Source organism: Mercurialis annua, linkage group LG1-X (assembly GCF_937616625.2).
Source record: "Mercurialis annua linkage group LG1-X, ddMerAnnu1.2, whole genome shotgun sequence".
NCBI classification, from domain to species: Eukaryota; Viridiplantae; Streptophyta; class Magnoliopsida; order Malpighiales; family Euphorbiaceae; genus Mercurialis; species Mercurialis annua.
Genome location: NC_065570.1, coordinates 46,978,076 through 46,998,010, shown reverse-complemented (window position 1 = coordinate 46,998,010; position 19,935 = coordinate 46,978,076). Strand labels below are relative to the sequence as shown.

The following is a 19,935-nucleotide window of genomic DNA, read 5'->3' as shown; positions in this document are numbered from 1 at the left end:
CTTTCGGAATCCTCATTGTATTCTTTTCTTAGGTCCGTGATCGTTTTTTTTAGCCTTTCTCTTAGTCGTAGCCTATAGTGAGCCACCTTGAGTGTGCCACTTTTGTGCGAAAGCTTTGAACTGACTTTGCCACTTCTTGTGGCCTAATATATATATTATTCATCAAAAAAAAAAAAGACTCATCTGGGTCTCTTCTTCACTTCCATAAGGAAGTGAGGAAGTGAAGAATTTTTCTTCACATCCTTAATGAAAGTGATGAAAAGACCCACGGGGTAGTTATTGAGCAAGAACAGATCGGTGGGTTTATTCTTTAAATTTTGAAAAAAAAAGTTATTAAATTATAAAAAGTTGTTGAGTTAATTTATTATATATGTAAAATTTGAAGGGGTAATTTGTTATTTTAGGTTTTTAATTAGAGGGATTAATTTATTTATTTTATGTTTTTAGGTATTGATTTAAAATGTTTTAAAAAAATTATGACTACTTTTTTTATTAAAAACCACCTCGGTAAAATAAAACTACTCTCAAAATCAGAGAGTGTATCTCACTCTCTTAGATAAGAGTGGTGAAAGGGTTGACGTTTCTGATATTTTGTGCCAAGTTTGGGGTAAAGTGATCCTTCATTCCATAGAGAATATTTTAGGATTTTCCAATTTTTTTTTTTAGAAAACATAATTCATAGTAATATTGAGTTTAATTAGAATTTAATTTAAATCGTCACTAAAAAGTTAGAAGAAAAAAAAAGTCCGAATAGAAGCTCAAATAAAATCATTGTGTTTCTCTTTTTAGCAAAAATCAGTGAAGAGAAGAGAAATCAGGGAAAAGATGAAGAACATGAACAACCACGACAACAATAACAGTTCGACCCTGGATTCAAGATTCAATCAAACTCTCAAAAATGTCCAAGGGTACGCTTTCCAATTTTCTAATTTTGTATTTTTGATTCAGAATGAAAATAAAATAAGCTTCAGATCTCTTTAATTCTTGAGAATTTCAACTCTCAGCTTCTTGGTAAGTGAATTGGATTTGTTAAGAATTCGTTTGTTTGCTTTTTTTGAATTTTGAATTACATATATTTGTGTGCTGTAAGATGCAGATCTCTTAATGTAGATGCAAATTCCTTAATCATTACATTTGGATCTCCCAAACAATCGAAATTGTATTCAATAGACATTAATCATAGCTATTGTGGAAGCCAATTTTTAATCTTTATGCTCTCCAAATGATGTTACTGCATTTGATTTTTTATATAAACATGTAAAAAAATGTAGGTTTTAGACTAGAATTTGATAAACTGTCATGTCTTAAAGAGTCCGAAAGCGCAATAGTTCAATCCAATTCAATTTATTTAATTTTCATGTTTAATGATCGAGGTTGTTATAATTCAAGACATTTTTGAAAGAAATGAATTTATGCCGCAAAGGACATGATTATGCAAGATTGTATAATTAATTCCAAATAAGGTCTTAAGCATTTGGTTGAAGTGACATTGATGATCTTTGTACTTGAAAAGTGTTATCTTGTATTAGTTCTAGTGGTTAGGCAATATTTCGTGACATTTGTATAGCTGAAGAAGGTGCTTTTCTGACTGATAGTAGGGATAAAAATGTTGTCTTTAAAGAAAAATTGATTTTCTTTATAAAGGTTGCTTAAAGGTCGCAGTATTCCTGGTAAAGTACTATTGACTAGAAAAAACGATCCACCAGAGGATCCAAGCTTACAAGAAAGATCTCCTAGTTTTGGAAGAAGCTTTTCAGAAAATGATGCCGGCACAAGTGATCGAATGGACATGTCAAAGCAAGTAAGATATATGATTGTTATCTACTTTTTGTAGAAATGTTTTCTTAATTGCGTTAAGTCACGCTAATAAAGATTTAAGTAGCATCCTATTTCTTTTATAGGCAGAAACTTGGGGTTCAGGAAAGAAAAATGATAATGCAGCAACAAACAAGCTGAAACCTTCAATGTCTAATATTGAGTTTGAATCAAAACCCAAAGACATTCACAAGTCCCCTATTGGTGCTAGAGCTACAGATTCTGCAAGAATTATGAAGTTTACCAAGGAATTATCAGAAACAACAGTAATATTAGGTACGTTTCTATGCAGTTATTTATACGTCAGTGTTTACTTTATATTAAAATTCTCGAGATGTCTTCTCCATAAAAGTTTGTACACAAGTCCTCAAGTCTCCTTTGCACCGTCTTCCTCTTAAAATCATCCGGTTTGACCCCAAATGCCAAAGATCATCTCGTATCACGTCAATGGACACGAAGATAGACACGTGTGATGCTTAGGCATAAGATGAATATAACCCATTATAAACGTAAATGGCACCACAATTACACATGGAAAGAGTTATGTTCTTTAGTGTCAGTCAATTAAACCATTACATAAATATTCAGGAAGTCATTCGACGCCTCACATGAACATTCTGAGATGATTTTTAAAGAAAGTTACATGTGGGATTTTAAAATATATGTGGCGTTGTCAGCTTATACTTTTAACCATGAACTTAACCTCCCAATGATCCCCATTTTTACTGCTTAATAGTGTGCAAACCTTTAATACTAGGTGTTGTTGGTCATGCGAACTTTGCATAATTTAATGATTAGTCTACAAGTGCTTATGAACTGTGTGATTTTCAAGCACATCTCTGTGCATTTAGAAATCAGTTATGAGGCTTAAACTTGTTTATTTGTTGTGGGGTTTCTGTAGTATTCTTAATTCTATTCTTACATTAGCTTGCCGCCTCCTCCTTTTTTTTTTCTTCTTATTATTCATTTAATGTAATATGTTCATCGCAGTGGCTTGTGTGGCTGTTTTGGTTGATAATTTAAATTTCTATTTTCTCGTGGATGATTTTCAAGTATGTTTGTGGTTGTTAAAATAATAAAACTATTGTTGAAGCCTCACCCTACAACTTGAGCTATTGGGTGAATTGGTTATTTAACATGGCATCAGAGCCTCTATGATCGAAAATTCTACAGTTCGATCATTGGCAGTCCCTATTTGGTTAATTAAAATATTTGAGTATACGGTGAGGTAGGCATGATTGCTTGTTTGTTCGCGCTTCAAACCAATGGGCATTTGCTTACAGGGTGTGTTAAGTTAATAATACTATAATTGAAGCTTCACCCAACAGCTTGAGCTATTGGGTGAATTGGTGGCACGCCTGATGGGACATTCGCGTGCGCGGGTGTGTCAAGATAATAAAACTACTGTTCAAACTTCACCGAACACTTGAAGTATTGTGTGAATTAATTATTTAACTTGGTTTAGATTGTTTTTCTCCATCATTACCTGTTTTAATCTTACTTCAATATTTTTATTTGAAATAGTAAAGCTATTCATCTGCTAAAATACTGTCATTTTCTTTGAAATTTTATTGTTCAGAGAGATTGCGGGAGTTAGCTTGGAGTGGTGTACCACCATATATGCGCCCCAATGTTTGGAGGCTTCTCTTGGTAAGCTTGGTTATCATGAAATTGTTCTCTATTTCAAAACCTGATATTCTTCAATTCTTTACTTGGATCTCATTTTGTTTTTGTATTAAATATCCGACAATCACATGTACAACATTTTGAAGGATAATATTATTAGGCGTTGATATTATTGATATAAGGCCATGAACATTCTCCTCTTTTTTGTGTTTCTACTAAATTCCAAAATCCAGTGATTTTGCTAATATTCAATCATGGGACTACTAGCACATATACGGAATTATTACTTCGGACTTGTTTTGCATAGCCTAATACTGCCTCTTTATAGTTGTAAATATTTCTTCTATGGATATTTTATGTTACTTGTTTTGCATTTAAATATGAGCTGACAACAGGGATATGCACCGCCTAATTCAGATAGAAGGGAAGGCATTTTGAGAAGGAAGCGGCTTGAGTATCTTGATTGTGTTGCTCAGTTTTATGATATTCCAGATACAGAACGTTCAGATGATGAGATCAATATGCTTCGCCAGGTTTTCCTTTTGAATAAACATAATTATTGTTGTCAATCATACGTTTCTTGTTCTTTACACTTGTCTTCATTTTGGTTTTTAGATATCTGTTGATTGCCCAAGAACTGTACCTGATGTGACCTTTTTTCAGCAAGAACAAGTTCAGAAATCCTTGGAGCGTATTTTGTATACATGGTCAGATATTAATTTTGTCTTTCCATTTCTTGTATTTGAATGTGGTTTTGCATGCAATAGAATAATTAGATGATTCGAGGCCTTGCCGATGATGGTTCAATTAAATATAAGAGCTATTTTGACATGTTCTATATTTTACTATACATGATCAGATCCTCTATTATTTATGAAAGAACTTCCGTTTTGATACCTCTGTGGGATAGAAACACATGCACCACAAACATCTGCTAGTCTTTTTTGATGGGAATTGATTTAGAATTTGTCAAGTTCCCACTGTTAACATAAAAGGTAGAACTTGGATGAGATAAATATGTTTAACTGAATCTTAAGATAAGTTTTGAAGTATATGTTACTAGTGAGCTCAATCCTAAATTTCAAACAGGGTGGGAAATCAAAGAACACTTGAGAAAAAGCAAAGTCCAATCCCTCTGAAAATGCATCCCCATCCAATTATTGGTAGATGAGTTCATTTCATATAAATTCCTAACATATAACTGATGACGATATTGAGAAATTTTGCTGTACAATTATCATGTATGGCATGCATCACCTGCATTTTCATTTTAACTTGCATTAAACATTCATCTTTCTATTCCAAAATCTTGATTTTCCTGTTGCTGGCTGTTAGATGGCAATTTTCAACAGTTGAAAAAGTGTGGTTCTGATGTGATGTATGTGAGCGTCCCTAGTCTAGTGTTTCATTGTTGTTCTAGTGGTAATCTGTTTCTCTTCAGTTATGTTTCTTGATTTCTTTCCAGGGCAATTCGGCATCCTGCAAGCGGATATGTGCAGGGAATAAATGATCTTGCTACACCTTTCCTGGTTGTTTTCTTGTCAGAACATTTACAAGGAAACATCAATAAATGGTCCATAACTGATCTATCTCAGGATAAAATCTCCAATATAGAGGCTGATTGTTATGGGTGCCTATCAAAGTTATTAGATGGCATGCAAGACCATTACACGTTTGCTCAACCTGGAATTCAGAGACTTGTGTTCAAGTTGAAGGAACTGGTTAGGCGGATTGATGGTAAATACTGCCTCTTTTCTTTTCTTTTTTGAGAAATAGTCTTCATTGGAACCTGAGTCCCCATTTTTACATCATGCCTATGGGTATCAACTGGGTCTTGCGCAAATAATTTTTTACTTTCTGAGAAGCACCTCCGATTTTCATGGTTGAGGAACAAACATCCTTTGATTCTGCAGGAAATTAAAATAACTTCTCGGTTTCTTCATGCCATCTGGAAGTGTAATCATTTTTCAGGAGTTTGTCAGCATTAGTAGTAGTAAGCTGATGTGTCACTAGGCATGCATTTGATGCAGACAATTATTACAAAATGTCGCTAAAATTCATAAACCCGCCTTATTTTTGCAATTATTTTATGCTTCCTATGGTCAAGAATTCATGTTATATCTAATATGCTTCTTTTAATTTGCACTAGAACCTGTTTCGAGGCACATGGAAGAACAAGGGCTTGAATTTCTTCAATTTGCTTTTCGCTGGTTCAACTGTCTTTTAATACGTGAGGTATAATTTCTCACTTTCACTGCTATTAAATGCTACTTTTTAGAAAAAATCACGCTAAGTTCACGTTTTTTTGAATGTTGTGAACATTTCAGTTTTAATGTCCAACTCAGATAATTTGCAATATCTGTACTTTCATTTTCTGATTTTGAAGCAACCTGACATTTTTGTGTCACTAGATCCCTTTTCATCTTGTTACCCGCCTGTGGGACACCTACCTTGCTGAAGGAGATGCATTGCCAGATTTCCTTGTGTACATATATGCCAGTTTTCTTTTAACGGTTAGTATTACGATTGCCTCCTCTGTGCTGATGTAATATACTTGTTCATTTTTCATGTTTGAAAATTGAAATGCACCAACTGCTGCAACATTTTATGCTCCCTTTCAATGCCTGCATGAACAGGAACAGCAAGAGATGCCATTTATTATTCCACACAACATTTTTGTTTGCTCGAATTGCTTACTAGCATACAACTGATTACCACTTTCTTACATTTTAGAAGTACTCCCTCTGTCCCAACCTAATTGACAAGATTCTTTATGCATGGCTGCATGCTATTAAAAGTAAATCAATATTTCCAGTTATATTTCCCAAAAAATATTCTCAAAATATATTAATTGAAGAGGATAAAAAAGGAAGAATTAAGTAAAAAATATTTTTATAAATGAAATGTTGTCAATTAGAATGGGATATCAAAAGATGAAAATTTTGTCAATTTGATTGGAAGATAGTCAGTTGCGATTTCTTTGTCCGTTGAAACTACGAAATCATTAACTTACTCTTTTCATTTTCAATCATGAAGAAATTCTATGCATTTTTTATTTGTTTTGAGCTCTAATATCTATGTTGTACCATGGTTTATCTCCAGTGGTCAGACAAGCTTCAGAAACTTGAATTTCAAGAAATGGTGATGTTTCTACAACATCTTCCAACTCAGAACTGGACACACCAAGAGCTGGAGATGGTACTTTCTAGAGCATATATGTGGCACAGTATGTTCAACAGCTCCCCCAGCCACTTAGCTAGCTAGATACTCTCAAGTCTCAACCTTTAACAGGTCTTTTCGTATCCTCGTCGACGTCTTTTTTATTTATTTTTTCCGAATTCCTTGAAGCGGCTATGTATCCCATTTTTCTGGAGGTGATTAACCGTGTTGTGGCTTGTAATATTTGTGTATACCATAGATTGAAGACGAAACAGAGAATTTTTGTGTAATGATTTTATTGGAATTAATGAATGGAGGTTAATAGCATGCAACAATACCTAAATAGCTTTCGATATTTAATACCTGCAAATCCCTTGGAAGTTGTAACACTCTAGTCTGGCATGTCTCTTTCTATTCTGTATGAGGATTATTCAATGATTGTGGATGTTACATCTTTTCTTCCACCTGAATTGTGAGCTTTGCTAAAATTTTACTTGTTGAATGGTGCTGCATACTCCGACGTTACCGATTAATGGTAACCTTCATATGATTGAATTGTGGATGAACGGTGAAGTGGAAGTGCATGGTATCATGAAGTAGCTAGTTAGTTATGCTTGCAATAGCGTCATGGAATGCGGTGGAACGAAAACCTGAGCCATCGAGTATCAAGTTGATGCAGACTATCATTTAATATAGTTTTGTCGTCTTGGATAGAGTTTAAAAGAATTTGAGTATTAGCATTCGAATTGATTGACGTGTATCAGTAAACCGATCTTGAATTGGATAATTATGCATTTGATAATTTAGAAGTGGTAATGAAAAGATTGGGTATGAAGTCATAGCTTTTGGATTAGAAATTCTTCTTTGACTGTTCATCGGAGCTGACTGTAGTAGCTGCATCTTTCAGTGATCTCAAATATCACAGATACATATAGGAGCAGATACCAAAATTAGTAGTTTAATGATATACTTTTTAATTTTTTTACAACTTCAGGCATAATATCAAAAATTTGGTGACCGAATTCTAATGTCATAAGGAGCTAATATTCGTATAATATGACTACCTAAGAATTTCTCTAATATAAGATCAACATCAGTTGATACATAAATAAGACCTATTAGCAAAGAGGAAAAATATGAACTTAAATAGTTATACTGCATCAATATAATTTAACGAAGATAGTAAAAATATAACAGTAAAAATATAAGATTGGTGTCACGAATTAAAGTTGACGGAACTAGAAGATCCTGGATATGCAAGTTTCTGAAGATTACGTACCAGTCATCAACGTAACATCTGCCTCCCAGTTGAAGGAGCAGTGACATTCTCACATAATTGCATTATAAGCTCCATTACTACCAATCAGGGTTTCAATTTCCAAGTTCCTCGGCTACTACCATCACCATCATAATGGTAAAGAAAACAAAGCATTTCTCACAAACATGCAAGAAACTACAACATGATAATCTCATTCCGATTCTTCTAATTTATTTTCCTATCTTTTCAAGACCAAGAAAAGCAGACATTTCTTTGACATCTATCTGACGCTGCAAATTATGATCAAGGAAGAATCTTGCGTCTGCGTCGGGGAGTCTCTCGTCTAACATACATCTTCTCCATCTCATTCAGCGGTCGGCTGGATCCATCTGGCAAGCTTACGAACTTCCAGCCACCGCTACCGCCGCGCTTCCCTTTTGCTCCCATTTTCTCTACTGTGAAGTTCCATCCCTCCGAAGGACGCCTCCTGCTATACTTGTGGCATTTTACCTTCCCTGCCAACTGTAGGCATGGGGAAAGAAAAACATATAAAATTAAATAATCGTATGTAAAATCACTCTTATACAAAGATCGATTTATTTTTAATCAAAAATAGATTCCAGGACAGCATATGTAACATAGTTCACCCCTACACTCCTACACCATATAACATTTCATGTGAAAATACTCTAAACATGCAAGTTTAGCCGTCTTTTAAAATGTAAGCTCTTTGTGGTAGCTGTGGTGGGGAAAGGGATGGTGGGGCCACGAGGGAAAAAGAGTTGGGTGGGGTAGGTGGAACAAAATAGTAGGGGTGTGCAAAAACATAACAAAACCAAATCGACAAATCAAGATTGGTTCGGTTTGAAATTATATAAAAAGAGGATTTTTAATTTGGTTCGCTTTTAGAAGTGGAGAAAATTCAGTTACTTTTGGTATAAACCAAACTAAACAACCAAACCGAATCGACAAATTCCGTTTGAAATATTTTAAATCCTTGTAAATTTGTTCATCTTGGTTCTGAAAACAAAAAATAAAATTTTGATTATGTTCCGTTCGGTTTGAACAGAATGAACACCCCCACACGATAGTGTAGTAAGCTTGGCCCCAACAAGGTAACAAGTAAATACAGTAATTAAATATACAAAACCATAGACCATCATCACTGAAAACAAGCATCTAACTCATGTTAATTCCAACTTCTTCTTCCCAGAGTAAATCCAAATCAGAGTTACCTTCATTTTATTGAAGTTCATCTTCTGAACAAATTCTTCATAGAGCATCTCATCCTCCTTCTTGGATATCTCATAGTGGACTTCATCCAAGTCTTTGGTGACACCATCCCAACCCTCTGGCATCACCTTGAAATCAGGCTTGTAAGGAAGGGATGCTACATGAAATTCTCGGTCATGAGAATTAAAGAATCTGGAAACCAAAAAAAAGAATTGCGAGAGAGATAAGTCAATGAAAAATAATTACTCTCGTGCTCATCAGTTTGTGATGTCATTCTTTTTATCTAATAGAACTAGACAATGAAAAACAATTTTAAACAAAGAGGACGTTAAAAAAATTAAAAATCCAATGTCGCATTCTGTAAAGATTTATGATACATGTATAGGGTGTACTCAATGTGTCCGAGCATGCCCCACCAATGTATTAGAAATGATACCTTGGGATGGGTGTAAATCTAAGCAGATCGCTTCTGCTCCAAGAACAGAAGACTGCTCTATAAGTAGTTGATAGATAAATGAAACGCCAATTGATGGCAGATGAGAGTATATCGACATGAAAAACTCAGTAGAGTAAGACTTCAAGAAAATGTTTACTTGGAAACATGGGACATGTAGATAGAGAGTGGTAACTAAGATGCTTCTGCAATTGAGTTGAGTAAAACTTCAATATGTTTTTTATACTAGTTTTTTTGTAAGAAAAGGAACTAGAAGATTATTCTTGTAAGTCTAAATTCTCAAGTCTGTCGGTCCTGGTCAATAATACTTAACAGGAGCATTGCAACATTTAAAGCAGTCTTTCTTGCAATTAAATATCTAAAGAAAAAGAAATTATTGCATATAAAGACAATAAATTTAAAATCCATACAGACATTTCATGGGCAAAGCATCCTTCGATCAAAAGCTGATACAAGACTAGTTACATGTTGGTCTTAGCAGCAAGATAACATATGAATGTAATGTAGGAAATGTGTTAACTTAAAAAATAATAGACAATGTTGGTATGGAAATATAAGCTGTAAAATGGGAAATGCTAAAACAGAAAAATGGTGAACCGATATATTTCTACAAATATGAGCTATAAAAGGTTTTGGAGATTCACAAGTGTTTCCAAAAGCAGAAATGAAATTTCAAAATTTATGGCTCGATTTAGAGCAATATAGACAATAGACATGACATTTCATCAAGTTAATTCCCTATATGAATGGACATGCAGATACATGAATATATAACTTCCGTATGTGTATAACTTACTCCGGGAAATTATCAAGCAAGAGTTCAACAGAGTTATCCAAAGGATGACCAAGTTTTTTCTCCTCTTCCTCCTCGAGTTGTTTCAGCCAGAGAATAGCATGCACCCGCTGTCTCATAATCCTATAGTCCTTAGCAAGCTTCTCAACAGTGTAAACTTCAGGATTTTCTTTGTGCAACCGATACATCTCATCCTTCTCCGAGTACTTCAAGAAAGATCCTCTAGCACCAGGCTCCTTCACTTGTTTCAACAGCACACTAATCTCGCGCATCTTCTCACCCCAACCATCAACAAAAACCTTTCCCTTCTTATTTTCTGCCTCAAGTTCTCTTATCCTATCTTCAACTTCCTGCAAACTATAGACCAACGCATTCTCAGAAGTATTCAACCCACTGCTAACGCTAGCGCTAGCGCTAGAATCCGCCTTCTGACCCACAAACTCTCCATCAAAATGATCCTTTGTCATTCCAGTCGACCACGATGAAGCAGAATCCCAACCCAAATCATCAGAACCAGCTCCAACACCGAAAGATCCCCCAACAACACTCTCCCAATCATTTTTCCCTCCGTTCTCACCACCACCACCCGACTTTTCCGAGAAAACCCGCGTGCTAACAACTCCGTAACCTCCAATAGAATTGTCTAATACCTTTGTTCCATTTCCAAAACTGGGTTTACTCTTTTCTTTCACAAACCTCACAACATTGGCCGACGAAAAACGCGACACAATCCTATGAATATTTTGCATTATTGCAGACAAAGATTCAAACTTTTTTCCTAATCCTGAAAGCAAGAGAACCCCAAAAAAAACCCAATTAAATCATGGAAATTTTCACTACTACATATGAAGAATTAAACACGGCTACCCATTTCTATAAGCACCCAATTGAATCACTCAATAGAAAACCAAAAAGAAACAAACATTGAAGCTGATTTTGGTGGTAAGTAAGCATATAAATGGATCAAAATGAAAGGTAAAGAATAAACCAGCCTATAAAATGGTTATATGAAACAACAGTGCATTGCTGAAGAGCAAAAATAAATTTGAGGACTAACCTGGAATTAAAACAGAGCGCTCCAGATACTGTCCACGACGGCGCCGATCGTAGTTTAGCACTTCCACTCTTGTTTTATGTTTCGGGCCGGGCTAGCCTTTGCCTGATACGCTCTCTGTCTGTTTACAATCAATTTTTTATAGTACCAATTTAACTCAAATATAATTACAAAAATATAAATTTACTATAAATCATAAATGAAATTTATGTATAAATCACCTTCTAATTAAATATTTTAAAACTAAATAATATCATTTAATTTATTTTTAAAATCTTCTAACAATTTTAATGAAATATAGAAAGATATTTACTTTCATGAAAATTTAATTCAATTCTAATGATTTAATAAAGAATTAAATTAGTAATTTTTCTAATATAAATATCATAAAATAAAATTTAATATTATCTATATTTTTATCATAAAAATGTATGTATTCTAACTAAATATTTTAAAATTAAAAAATATCATTCAATTTATTTTTAAAATGTTCTAACAATTTTAATGAAATATAGAAAGATATTTACTTTCATGAAAATTTAATTCAATTCTAATGATTTAACAAAGGATTAAATTAGTAATTTTTTTAATATAAATATCATAAAATAAAATTTAATTTTATCTATATTTTTATCATAAAACTAATACTATCTATTAACTTGGAAGTAATTTGCTAAACGTGTTAATCTATTTATACTATATATAAAAGTACGGATGGGGGGCAGACAAATTTACTGAATAATCCTTTTCAATTTATTACTAAATAAAGGTTTTATAGTCATTAACTAATTAGTTATTTAATTAATCACTATTGTAATTAAAATCTCAATTAGAATAAGTAGTTAAATTATCTCCAATTTAGTTTTTAATATGTAAAAAATAACTAAATTGTCTCCAAATTAGTAGGAATACCTATCTTTTAATTTGTAACTAAAAAATTAAAATACTGTATTTGGTCAATATATTACTATTTAAATTTCTATCTTATTATTTTTAAAGATATTATTAATAAAATTAAGTTAATTATTTAATTATGATTATTATAAAACCAAAAGAACAATAAATTCAGTATAGAAAAAAATTTAATAACCGAATATATTATCTATATATATACTATATATAAAAGTACGGATAGGAGGGGACATGCAAATTTACTGAATAATCCTTTTCAGTTTATTACTAAGTAAAGGTTTTATAGTCATTAACTAATTAGTTATTTAATTAATCACTATTGTAATTAAAGTCTCAATTATAATAGATAGTTAAATTATCTCCAATTTAGTTTTTAATATGTAAAAGATAACTAAATTGTCTCCAAATTAGTAGGAATACCTATCTTTTAATTTGATTTAACTATAAAATTAAAATACTGTATTTGGTCAATATATTATTATTTAAATTTATATCTTATTATTTTTAAAGATATTATTAATAAAGTTAAGTTAATTATTTAATTATGGTTATTATAAAACCAAAATAACAATAAATTCAGTATGGAAAAGAAATTAATAACCGAATATATTATATTTACTTTTACAAAAAAATTCTTAACTAATTTAATATTAATTATAAATAAAAAATTGATATAATTATAATAAATTTACTAATATGTACATTGACGAGTTACGTTACGAGCCACGTGCATAGCACGTAATGCGAAACTAGTTCCATATAAAATCACCACCTTTATGTGTTTTTTCATTTTAATCATATCCTTTAAAAAGTGACAAATAAAATCATCGGCTTTCAATTTTTTGCAAATCTATCACGAATGTGAAAATTCGGTGTATCTTTGTTGCCTTAATAACCGAAACTAACAAGAAAAGAGTAAGAGAAATGTATTTTGTGTGTTAATAGGACATTAGTCAAATTATAACATTTATTTGGGAGGAAAAAGATATCGAATTTTACTCATCGATGATAGATTTGCAAAAAAAATGAAAGGTGTTGATTTTATTTGACACTTTTTAAAAGACGTGATTAAAATGAAAAAACGTATAAATGTGGTGATTTTATATGGAATTAACCCTATATATATTAAATATCATTGCTACTTTCGTCTTAAGACAGTTGTTCATATTATTCTTTCATTTTTCAAATATTTATTCAATTTTAGTAAATTATAATCTTCAAATTTTTTATTTTTATATTATCTTAATTCAAAACTTATTATTTATTGCTATCATTATAAAAATTGATCTAATTATAATTTTATTAAGGATATATTAAAAATAATGAAGATACAATTATTAAAATTAAAAACATTAATTATATTTGTTTAAATTATGTGAAAATTGTAAAGTGTAAATTTAATAGATTTTATTTTTTCATTATTTTGATTAAATTGAAAATTTCAAAAGTAAGAACTTTTTAAAATTAATACTAGAAAGCGTATGCTAATGGTTAAATTTTTATTTTTATTATACATTTATGTTATTCTAACAAAGGTTATATATAATAAGGGGCTAATTTGTATATTTGACTAAATTAAAGGAATGTCTTCGAATTTTACCTCAAACAAAATATCGCCCCAATTGGAAAACAGACGATAAATTGACCCGGACAAATCGGGTTTGGGGTCTGGGTAAAGTGGAGCTACTCCAATCCAAGTACTAATAATCCTACCAAACAAAGCCTAACAAACATAAAAAAACAATCATCAGAGATACCAAGAGATCACCTTTTGTACTAACCCAGAAAATCTCTAATTTTTAGGGTTTCTACCCATTTCTTTTTTACCTTTCTTTACTCAAAACCTGCAATTTTAAACCAATTTGATCCATCTCCAACTCATAATTATTTCTTCCAGTTTTTCCTTTTTTTTTTTAGCTAAGTTGGTTTCAAGCTTATTGTCTTCACATGGCTTCTTCATCTTCAGGTGCTTTTTTTTGTTCTTTTCTTTTTGTTTGGTAGCTGAGAAAATGAGGGAAATGGTAAGGAAAATGTAGTTTTTAAGTCTCTAGATTTTGCTTAAAGTAGTGAACTTTCTAGTTGATTGAGTTATTTTTTCTCTTGGGTTTGGTTTGGTTTTAGAAATGATTTGATTTGATCCTTCCTTTAGTAGCTTAGAGATTCAAGTGAAGTTAAGATTTTATAATATTTTGTTTCTTGGTTAGTAGTATGATTTATTTAGCACAATCAATTGTTCACTCTTTGTTAACTTTATTTTTTTATCAATTATTTTCTGGTAACTAAAATATAAGCTCAAACTCTCTTAGATCTTTTTTTTCCTTTTTGTTTTGCTCAAAATATTACTTGGTTATGTAATGAAAACTTACTACCTGAAAAAATAGAATAACTTGCTGAATAAAGGCTCTGATTTTTATGAAGCTTGTCAAACGCAACGATCTCGTGTTTTGTACAGCAATAGGGTTTGTTTTCTATGTAAATTGATGGTAATCATACCTTGATTCTTTATAGAGTTGAAGTAATTTGGTATTTAAGGCTGTACCTTCTTTGATGATGCAGCCTGGCGTTTTGTGTATAAATAAATTGAAGTAAATAGATGATGTAAAGTTTTGGTGAAGTTTGATTATTTTTTGGGGTCCAATCTTATTTTCTGCTTATTTTTTTTTGGTCAAATTTAGGATTTTGCCTGATATATGTCATTTGATATCACCCCCATTTCTACTCTATACAGGTATCGCTTGCTGCTGTTCTGTGAGCAAGTTCTGGGTGTATATTCTTGTGTTATAGGGTTTTGTTTCTTCAAATCAATGGTGCCAGAAGGCTAGTGGGAATTATGGGCTGTTTCTTGACTGTTAATCGACTCAATGGTAAGCCACATTAATTGTCCATGGATGATGAGCACTTCTAGTAACTGATCTTTTGCTGTCATACGTTAAATTTTCTGCCTTTTCTGTGCCAGGGTAAATGACCAATATTTATTTCCATGGCTGGCTTATATATTGCAGGTTCATCGTGCCAAAAGCTCTTATTGTTTGTATTTTGGCTATCCAGTTTTCAAGATGTTGCATCAATTCAGACTCTGCTTAAACCTAGTCACGTTTCTTCTACATCTGAGTTAGCTACTCCACCTCTTACTGGTCTTTTTGATCCCATAGAAATATCACCGGCTGTTTTCCCCCATTACCCCTATCCTAATGAATCTTTGCCACCTATGTACCCAACTTTTCCCACCACATATGAACCAAATTTAACTGGGAATTGTCCTGTAAATTTCTCTGCTATGTCAGATCTCATATTTAAGACAGCATCTGACTGCTCTCTGCCCTTAGCAGCTCTTGTAGGAAATGTTATATGTTGTCCGCAACTTAACAGTTTACTGCACATCTTCCAGGGATATTACAGCATCAACTCTGATAAGCTGGTTTTGGGGAATGTTGTTGCTAATGATTGTTTTTCAGATATCATTAGTATCTTAACCAGCAGAGGGGCCAATAGCACAATACCTAAACTTTGTTCTGTAAAGTCAGCAAATCTCACTGGTGGGTCTTGTCCTATAAAGGATGTAGCTAGCTTTGAGAAAATAGTTAATACAAGCAAGTTACTGGAAGCCTGTATGTTTGTCGATCCTCTTAAAGAGTGCTGCAGACCAATTTGCCAGTCTGCAATTATGGAAGCAGTTCTTCAAATTTCTAATACACGATCGATGATCAATGAGAACAAAGAGTTAATGAATGAGCCTAGTCGTGTTGATACTGTCAGTGACTGTAAAAGTGTGGTTTATTCGTATCTCTCTAGGAAGCTCTCAGCAGATGCTGCCAATAGTGCATTTCGAACATTATCTGCCTGCAAAGTTAACAAGGGTACAGTATTTATCCAATTTATATATATGTATGTATTTCGACACTTCCTGTTTTCACATGATCTCTAAACATTTATAGTCTATCATATGTGATGTAGGACAGGTTTTTAACAAATTGGTATTACTGTATGTTCAAGCTGTAAACGACGGAAGCTAACTTTTAGATATGAAGTTTAGGTCTGAAATTTAAAACAAATTAAGAGAAAAAATAGATAGATTTTTAAGAAATCACATTTAGACTTAGAAATAGTACCTAAGGAACAAAAATGAGAGAATTGAAATTGGCAAGCATCTTTGATAACTTAAGTCTAAACCGAAGTTGATATACGGTTAAGTATATATAGAGAAATGATAATACAAGTCTAAGGACTTCAAAGACTAACCCAAACTCGTATTAAAAAGATTATTCTAAAAGCAGATAAGGCATAAAACGGAACATAATCCAAGAAGGATTAGAAACCATTAATTAAAGAATCCGAAGACATTATAATAATTTTAACTTTCTGTAACTTTTAAAATTGCCAAAATACTCCCTGATCAGATAAACCAGTATTCATGCAGTGAATCAGTTATACTACATTGTCAAAAAAAAAAATAAAAAAAAATCAGTTATACTTGACTGTTAATTACTCATTCAGTTTCACCATCATCCCTTATGTCCCAAATTAATGCTCGAGAATTTGACTCTCTTTTGTTAGGATGTGTATATGCTTGTTGCAACTTATCTTCCCCATCGATTTGTTTGTATACTCTAACCATGTCTAGTTCCTGGGTCTGTTTTATGATGTGTTGATGGCCCAATGCTTATTATGAAGACAAGATTAGAAGTTTAGGATCTTTAGATATTATCTGATTGGCTATGATCCCAAGGTTTCGATTATGTGCTTGGCTAAATGTTTTTATACTTTCCTTTGGTTTTGATTTATTTTCTCTTTCTCTTGAGGGAAGGATAAAATTACAATCCAAAGGATCCCTAGAACTTCAGTCTATTGTGCCCAGATCAAAGGATTTAGGTTCATTAAATTGATAACTTGTCATCCCGTTAAACTTATTGTACCACTAGTTTATGTAGTTGAACTCGCATGTAATTAAAGGTGTAAATTTGCGTTGTTTGCATGCAGACATTGTTTTGTTAACTGTTGTGGAAAATAGCATCACTTGTTGTAATATTAAATGAATTGTTTGGTTTGTTTGACAAGTTAATATTGTCTTTGCAGTTTGTCCTTTGAATTTCACAGAGCCATCTGAGGTAATTGAAGCATGTCGCAATGTTGCTGCTCCTAGTCCTTCTTGTTGTAGCTCATTGAATACTTATATTGCTGGGATACAAAAGCAAATGCTAATTACAAACAAGCAAGCCATAATCTGTGCAACAGTGTTTGGGTCCTTGCTACGGAAAGGTGGGGTCATGACAGATGTATTCGAGCTCTGCGACATTGACTTGAAAGATTTTAGCATCCAAGGTTATTTTCTTACTTTGCTGTATTTCAATCTTTTTTTTACTATTGCTGCTTCCTTTTTTGTGTTTCCTTATCTCTATTCTGTTTTCTGATTCATGCATGGATTAATGTTGGAGCAGAATATACTCAACAAGGTTTGTTTTTTTTCTCCATTTCAATCCCTCTTTTCATAGTAAAATACATATATCATATATGTATATAAGGATCCCCTTCGTGAAATTCTGGCACCGTGGTGTTGAATTGACAATCTGTTGCACAAAAATCCTTTTGTTTCTCTTTTTGGATCATGAATTTTATAGGGTTGCACCAAGAGGGAAAAGTGTTGTATTTTCTCTCTTTTTTTTTAGGACAGGAGGATGTCATTCATTTGAATGCTACTATGAAGAAGAGAAGTGGAATGTTCATTTTATAGTTGAAGTTTTTGAAGAAGTGATCATTTGTCCTTCTTTTTGGTCCATTGCAAGATTTTCTGATAAATTCCGACCCTTGCTCAAATTTAGGGTGTCTACTTCGTAGCTGGCCTGCAGATGTTGTATTTGACAATTCAACAGGATTCAGCTTCTCTTGTGACTTGACTGACAACATAGCAGCCCCATGGCCGACTTCATCTTCCATGTCAACCTTGTCTCTTTGTGCTCCAGGTAGCTTATGAAAAAAAGAAAAGTGCAATTAATTGTTTGCTCGTGCTGTTATATGATATTGCATTTTAATACATGTTTATTAAATTATTTTTCTGTAGAAATGTCTTTACCTGCACTGCCAACATCAGAGACATTAAAAAATCCTGGTATGCACCATATCCCTGTTATCTTCTTTGTTATCAGTTGTAGTTAACATGCTTTATACTGGCTCAACAAATTAATCACATGTACAGACAAAGTGTTTATAAGTATCGAGCTCCTAAAATCTTTTGAAGTACAATTCCTATTACTGCAGCTAGTTTATTTGTAACTGCATAGTATAATGGTTCTTATATGTCTAGGAACTTTAATCCATCTACCAATAAAATATGCACTTAGTTTAGTCGATCTTACGTAATGCTATGCTATAAGTTGGTCGGAATCCAGATTCGATAATGGTTAAAACCAAACAAATCGGATTTTATGTGAACACGATCGTTTTAGTAAATTATGTGAAGAGGGAGGGAAAGAGGAGTGGTTTACCAACTTTAATTTTTTTAAGGAAAAGATACTGGATATCTTTAAGTTATATGCGAGTTTGCTTTAGTTTATATAGCATTATTTTTTGCTGTTGTTTCTCCTATAGGTTTATTCAGCATGATATATTTGATTGGTTGTTAATAAGAATGATAAAAAAATAGATTCAGGGATTTCAGCTGGGAATCAAAAATGATATTGGAAAGCTTTTTTTTTTTATCACTAACGTCATCACGTGGATGTATAATGCAGGCAATCGCGATGGTGGATTGGAGTTTGCGGTGCCCATTTTTTCATTTTTTATTTTCAGTACATTGTTGTACTGAAAAAGACTCGAGTTGAGGGATGAAAACGAGTTTGGAATAGGTACTTCTGGGGAATTGATCATGTCCGGGAATCTTACATGTATTATATGTTGGGTAGCTTCCATGTATAGCATTTTTTTCTTTTTTATTTACCTTGTGTTTTTTCTTTCAAGCTATTTTTGTCCTTGCCTCTCTTTCCTTTCTAATGTCAATTGGTTTTGTTTAGAACTTTGAGATGCTTCCTGGCTGCTATTTCTATAGGTGCTGCTTGGTTTATGATTGGCTGTCTTGTGTTTCTAATAAGTTGTTTAACAGTTGGCATGTTAAAATCATATGTATAATGGGCTGGTTTAGATCGATCCTAATCGGATGATTATGAATTTTTTTTCTATATTACTATTTTATTTATTTAATTACTATTATTAAATATAAATAATAATAATTAATAGAATATTAAATTTAAGGCTTAATGTCTTAAAAAAACCCCGACCTTTCATTCCCTTTTTAATCCTACCCTAACGTTGAAAAATTGTCAATTTTATTCCAGATTGCATTTTTTCATTTCAATTGTACCCTAAAGCATGAAATTGACCTTTATTTATTTGACAAAAGTTCAATAAATTTTCTTAAAAATGGTCAATTTAATATAAAAAGTTAATCTAATGCAAAAAGGGTCAATTTAGAGAATTTTTTCTAAATAAAAAAAATGCAAAATAGGGTAAAATTGACAGGTTTGCAACGTCAGGGTAGGATTGAAAAGGGGATGAAAGGTCAGGGTTTTTTAAGACATTAAGCCTAAATTTAAATTGAGAGTCCAGTAAGAATGAAAAAAAAAACCTCCGATGCTTAATAA

At 32.5% G+C, this 19,935-nt stretch overlaps 3 protein-coding genes across 4 annotated transcripts; 2 read left to right on the top strand and 1 right to left on the bottom strand.

The window, feature by feature from the left end:
- Positions 1–727: 727 nt before the first annotated feature.
- On the top strand, positions 728–6,927 carry LOC126685687 (GTPase-activating protein GYP1). Its single transcript, XM_050379617.2, has 10 exons — positions 728–908; positions 1,645–1,801; positions 1,902–2,091; positions 3,395–3,465; positions 3,837–3,974; positions 4,057–4,148; positions 4,907–5,178; positions 5,591–5,676; positions 5,853–5,954; positions 6,544–6,927. The coding sequence occupies exons 1-10, from the start codon at positions 826–828 to the stop codon at positions 6,703–6,705; spliced, it is 1,353 nt and encodes a 450-aa protein (XP_050235574.1). The 5' UTR covers positions 728–825; the 3' UTR covers positions 6,706–6,927.
- Positions 6,928–7,737: 810 nt separating this feature from the next.
- LOC126685697 (protein GAMETE CELL DEFECTIVE 1, mitochondrial) lies at positions 7,738–11,512 on the bottom strand. Its single transcript, XM_050379627.2, has 4 exons — positions 11,396–11,512; positions 10,342–11,122; positions 9,094–9,283; positions 7,738–8,380 (listed from the first exon to the last, which is right to left on the bottom strand). Exons 2-4 carry the CDS (start codon positions 11,085–11,087, stop codon positions 8,162–8,164), a joined length of 1,155 nt encoding a protein of 384 aa, XP_050235584.1. The 5' UTR covers positions 11,088–11,122; positions 11,396–11,512; the 3' UTR covers positions 7,738–8,161.
- Positions 11,513–14,027: 2,515 nt separating this feature from the next.
- Positions 14,028–19,310, top strand: LOC126685674 (uncharacterized GPI-anchored protein At1g61900). 2 transcript variants are annotated; one of them, XM_050379596.1, is made up of 8 exons: positions 14,028–14,270; positions 15,033–15,168; positions 15,307–16,161; positions 17,378–17,623; positions 17,740–17,754; positions 18,121–18,261; positions 18,360–18,407; positions 19,030–19,310. In XM_050379596.1, the coding sequence occupies exons 2-8, from the start codon at positions 15,135–15,137 to the stop codon at positions 19,101–19,103; spliced, it is 1,413 nt and encodes a 470-aa protein (XP_050235553.1). In that variant the 5' UTR covers positions 14,028–14,270; positions 15,033–15,134; the 3' UTR covers positions 19,104–19,310. The 2 variants fall into 2 exon arrangements, with proteins under 2 accessions (XP_050235553.1, XP_050235562.1); XM_050379605.1 differs by having other exon boundaries at positions 14,028–14,325.
- Positions 19,311–19,935: the final 625 nt, after the last annotated feature.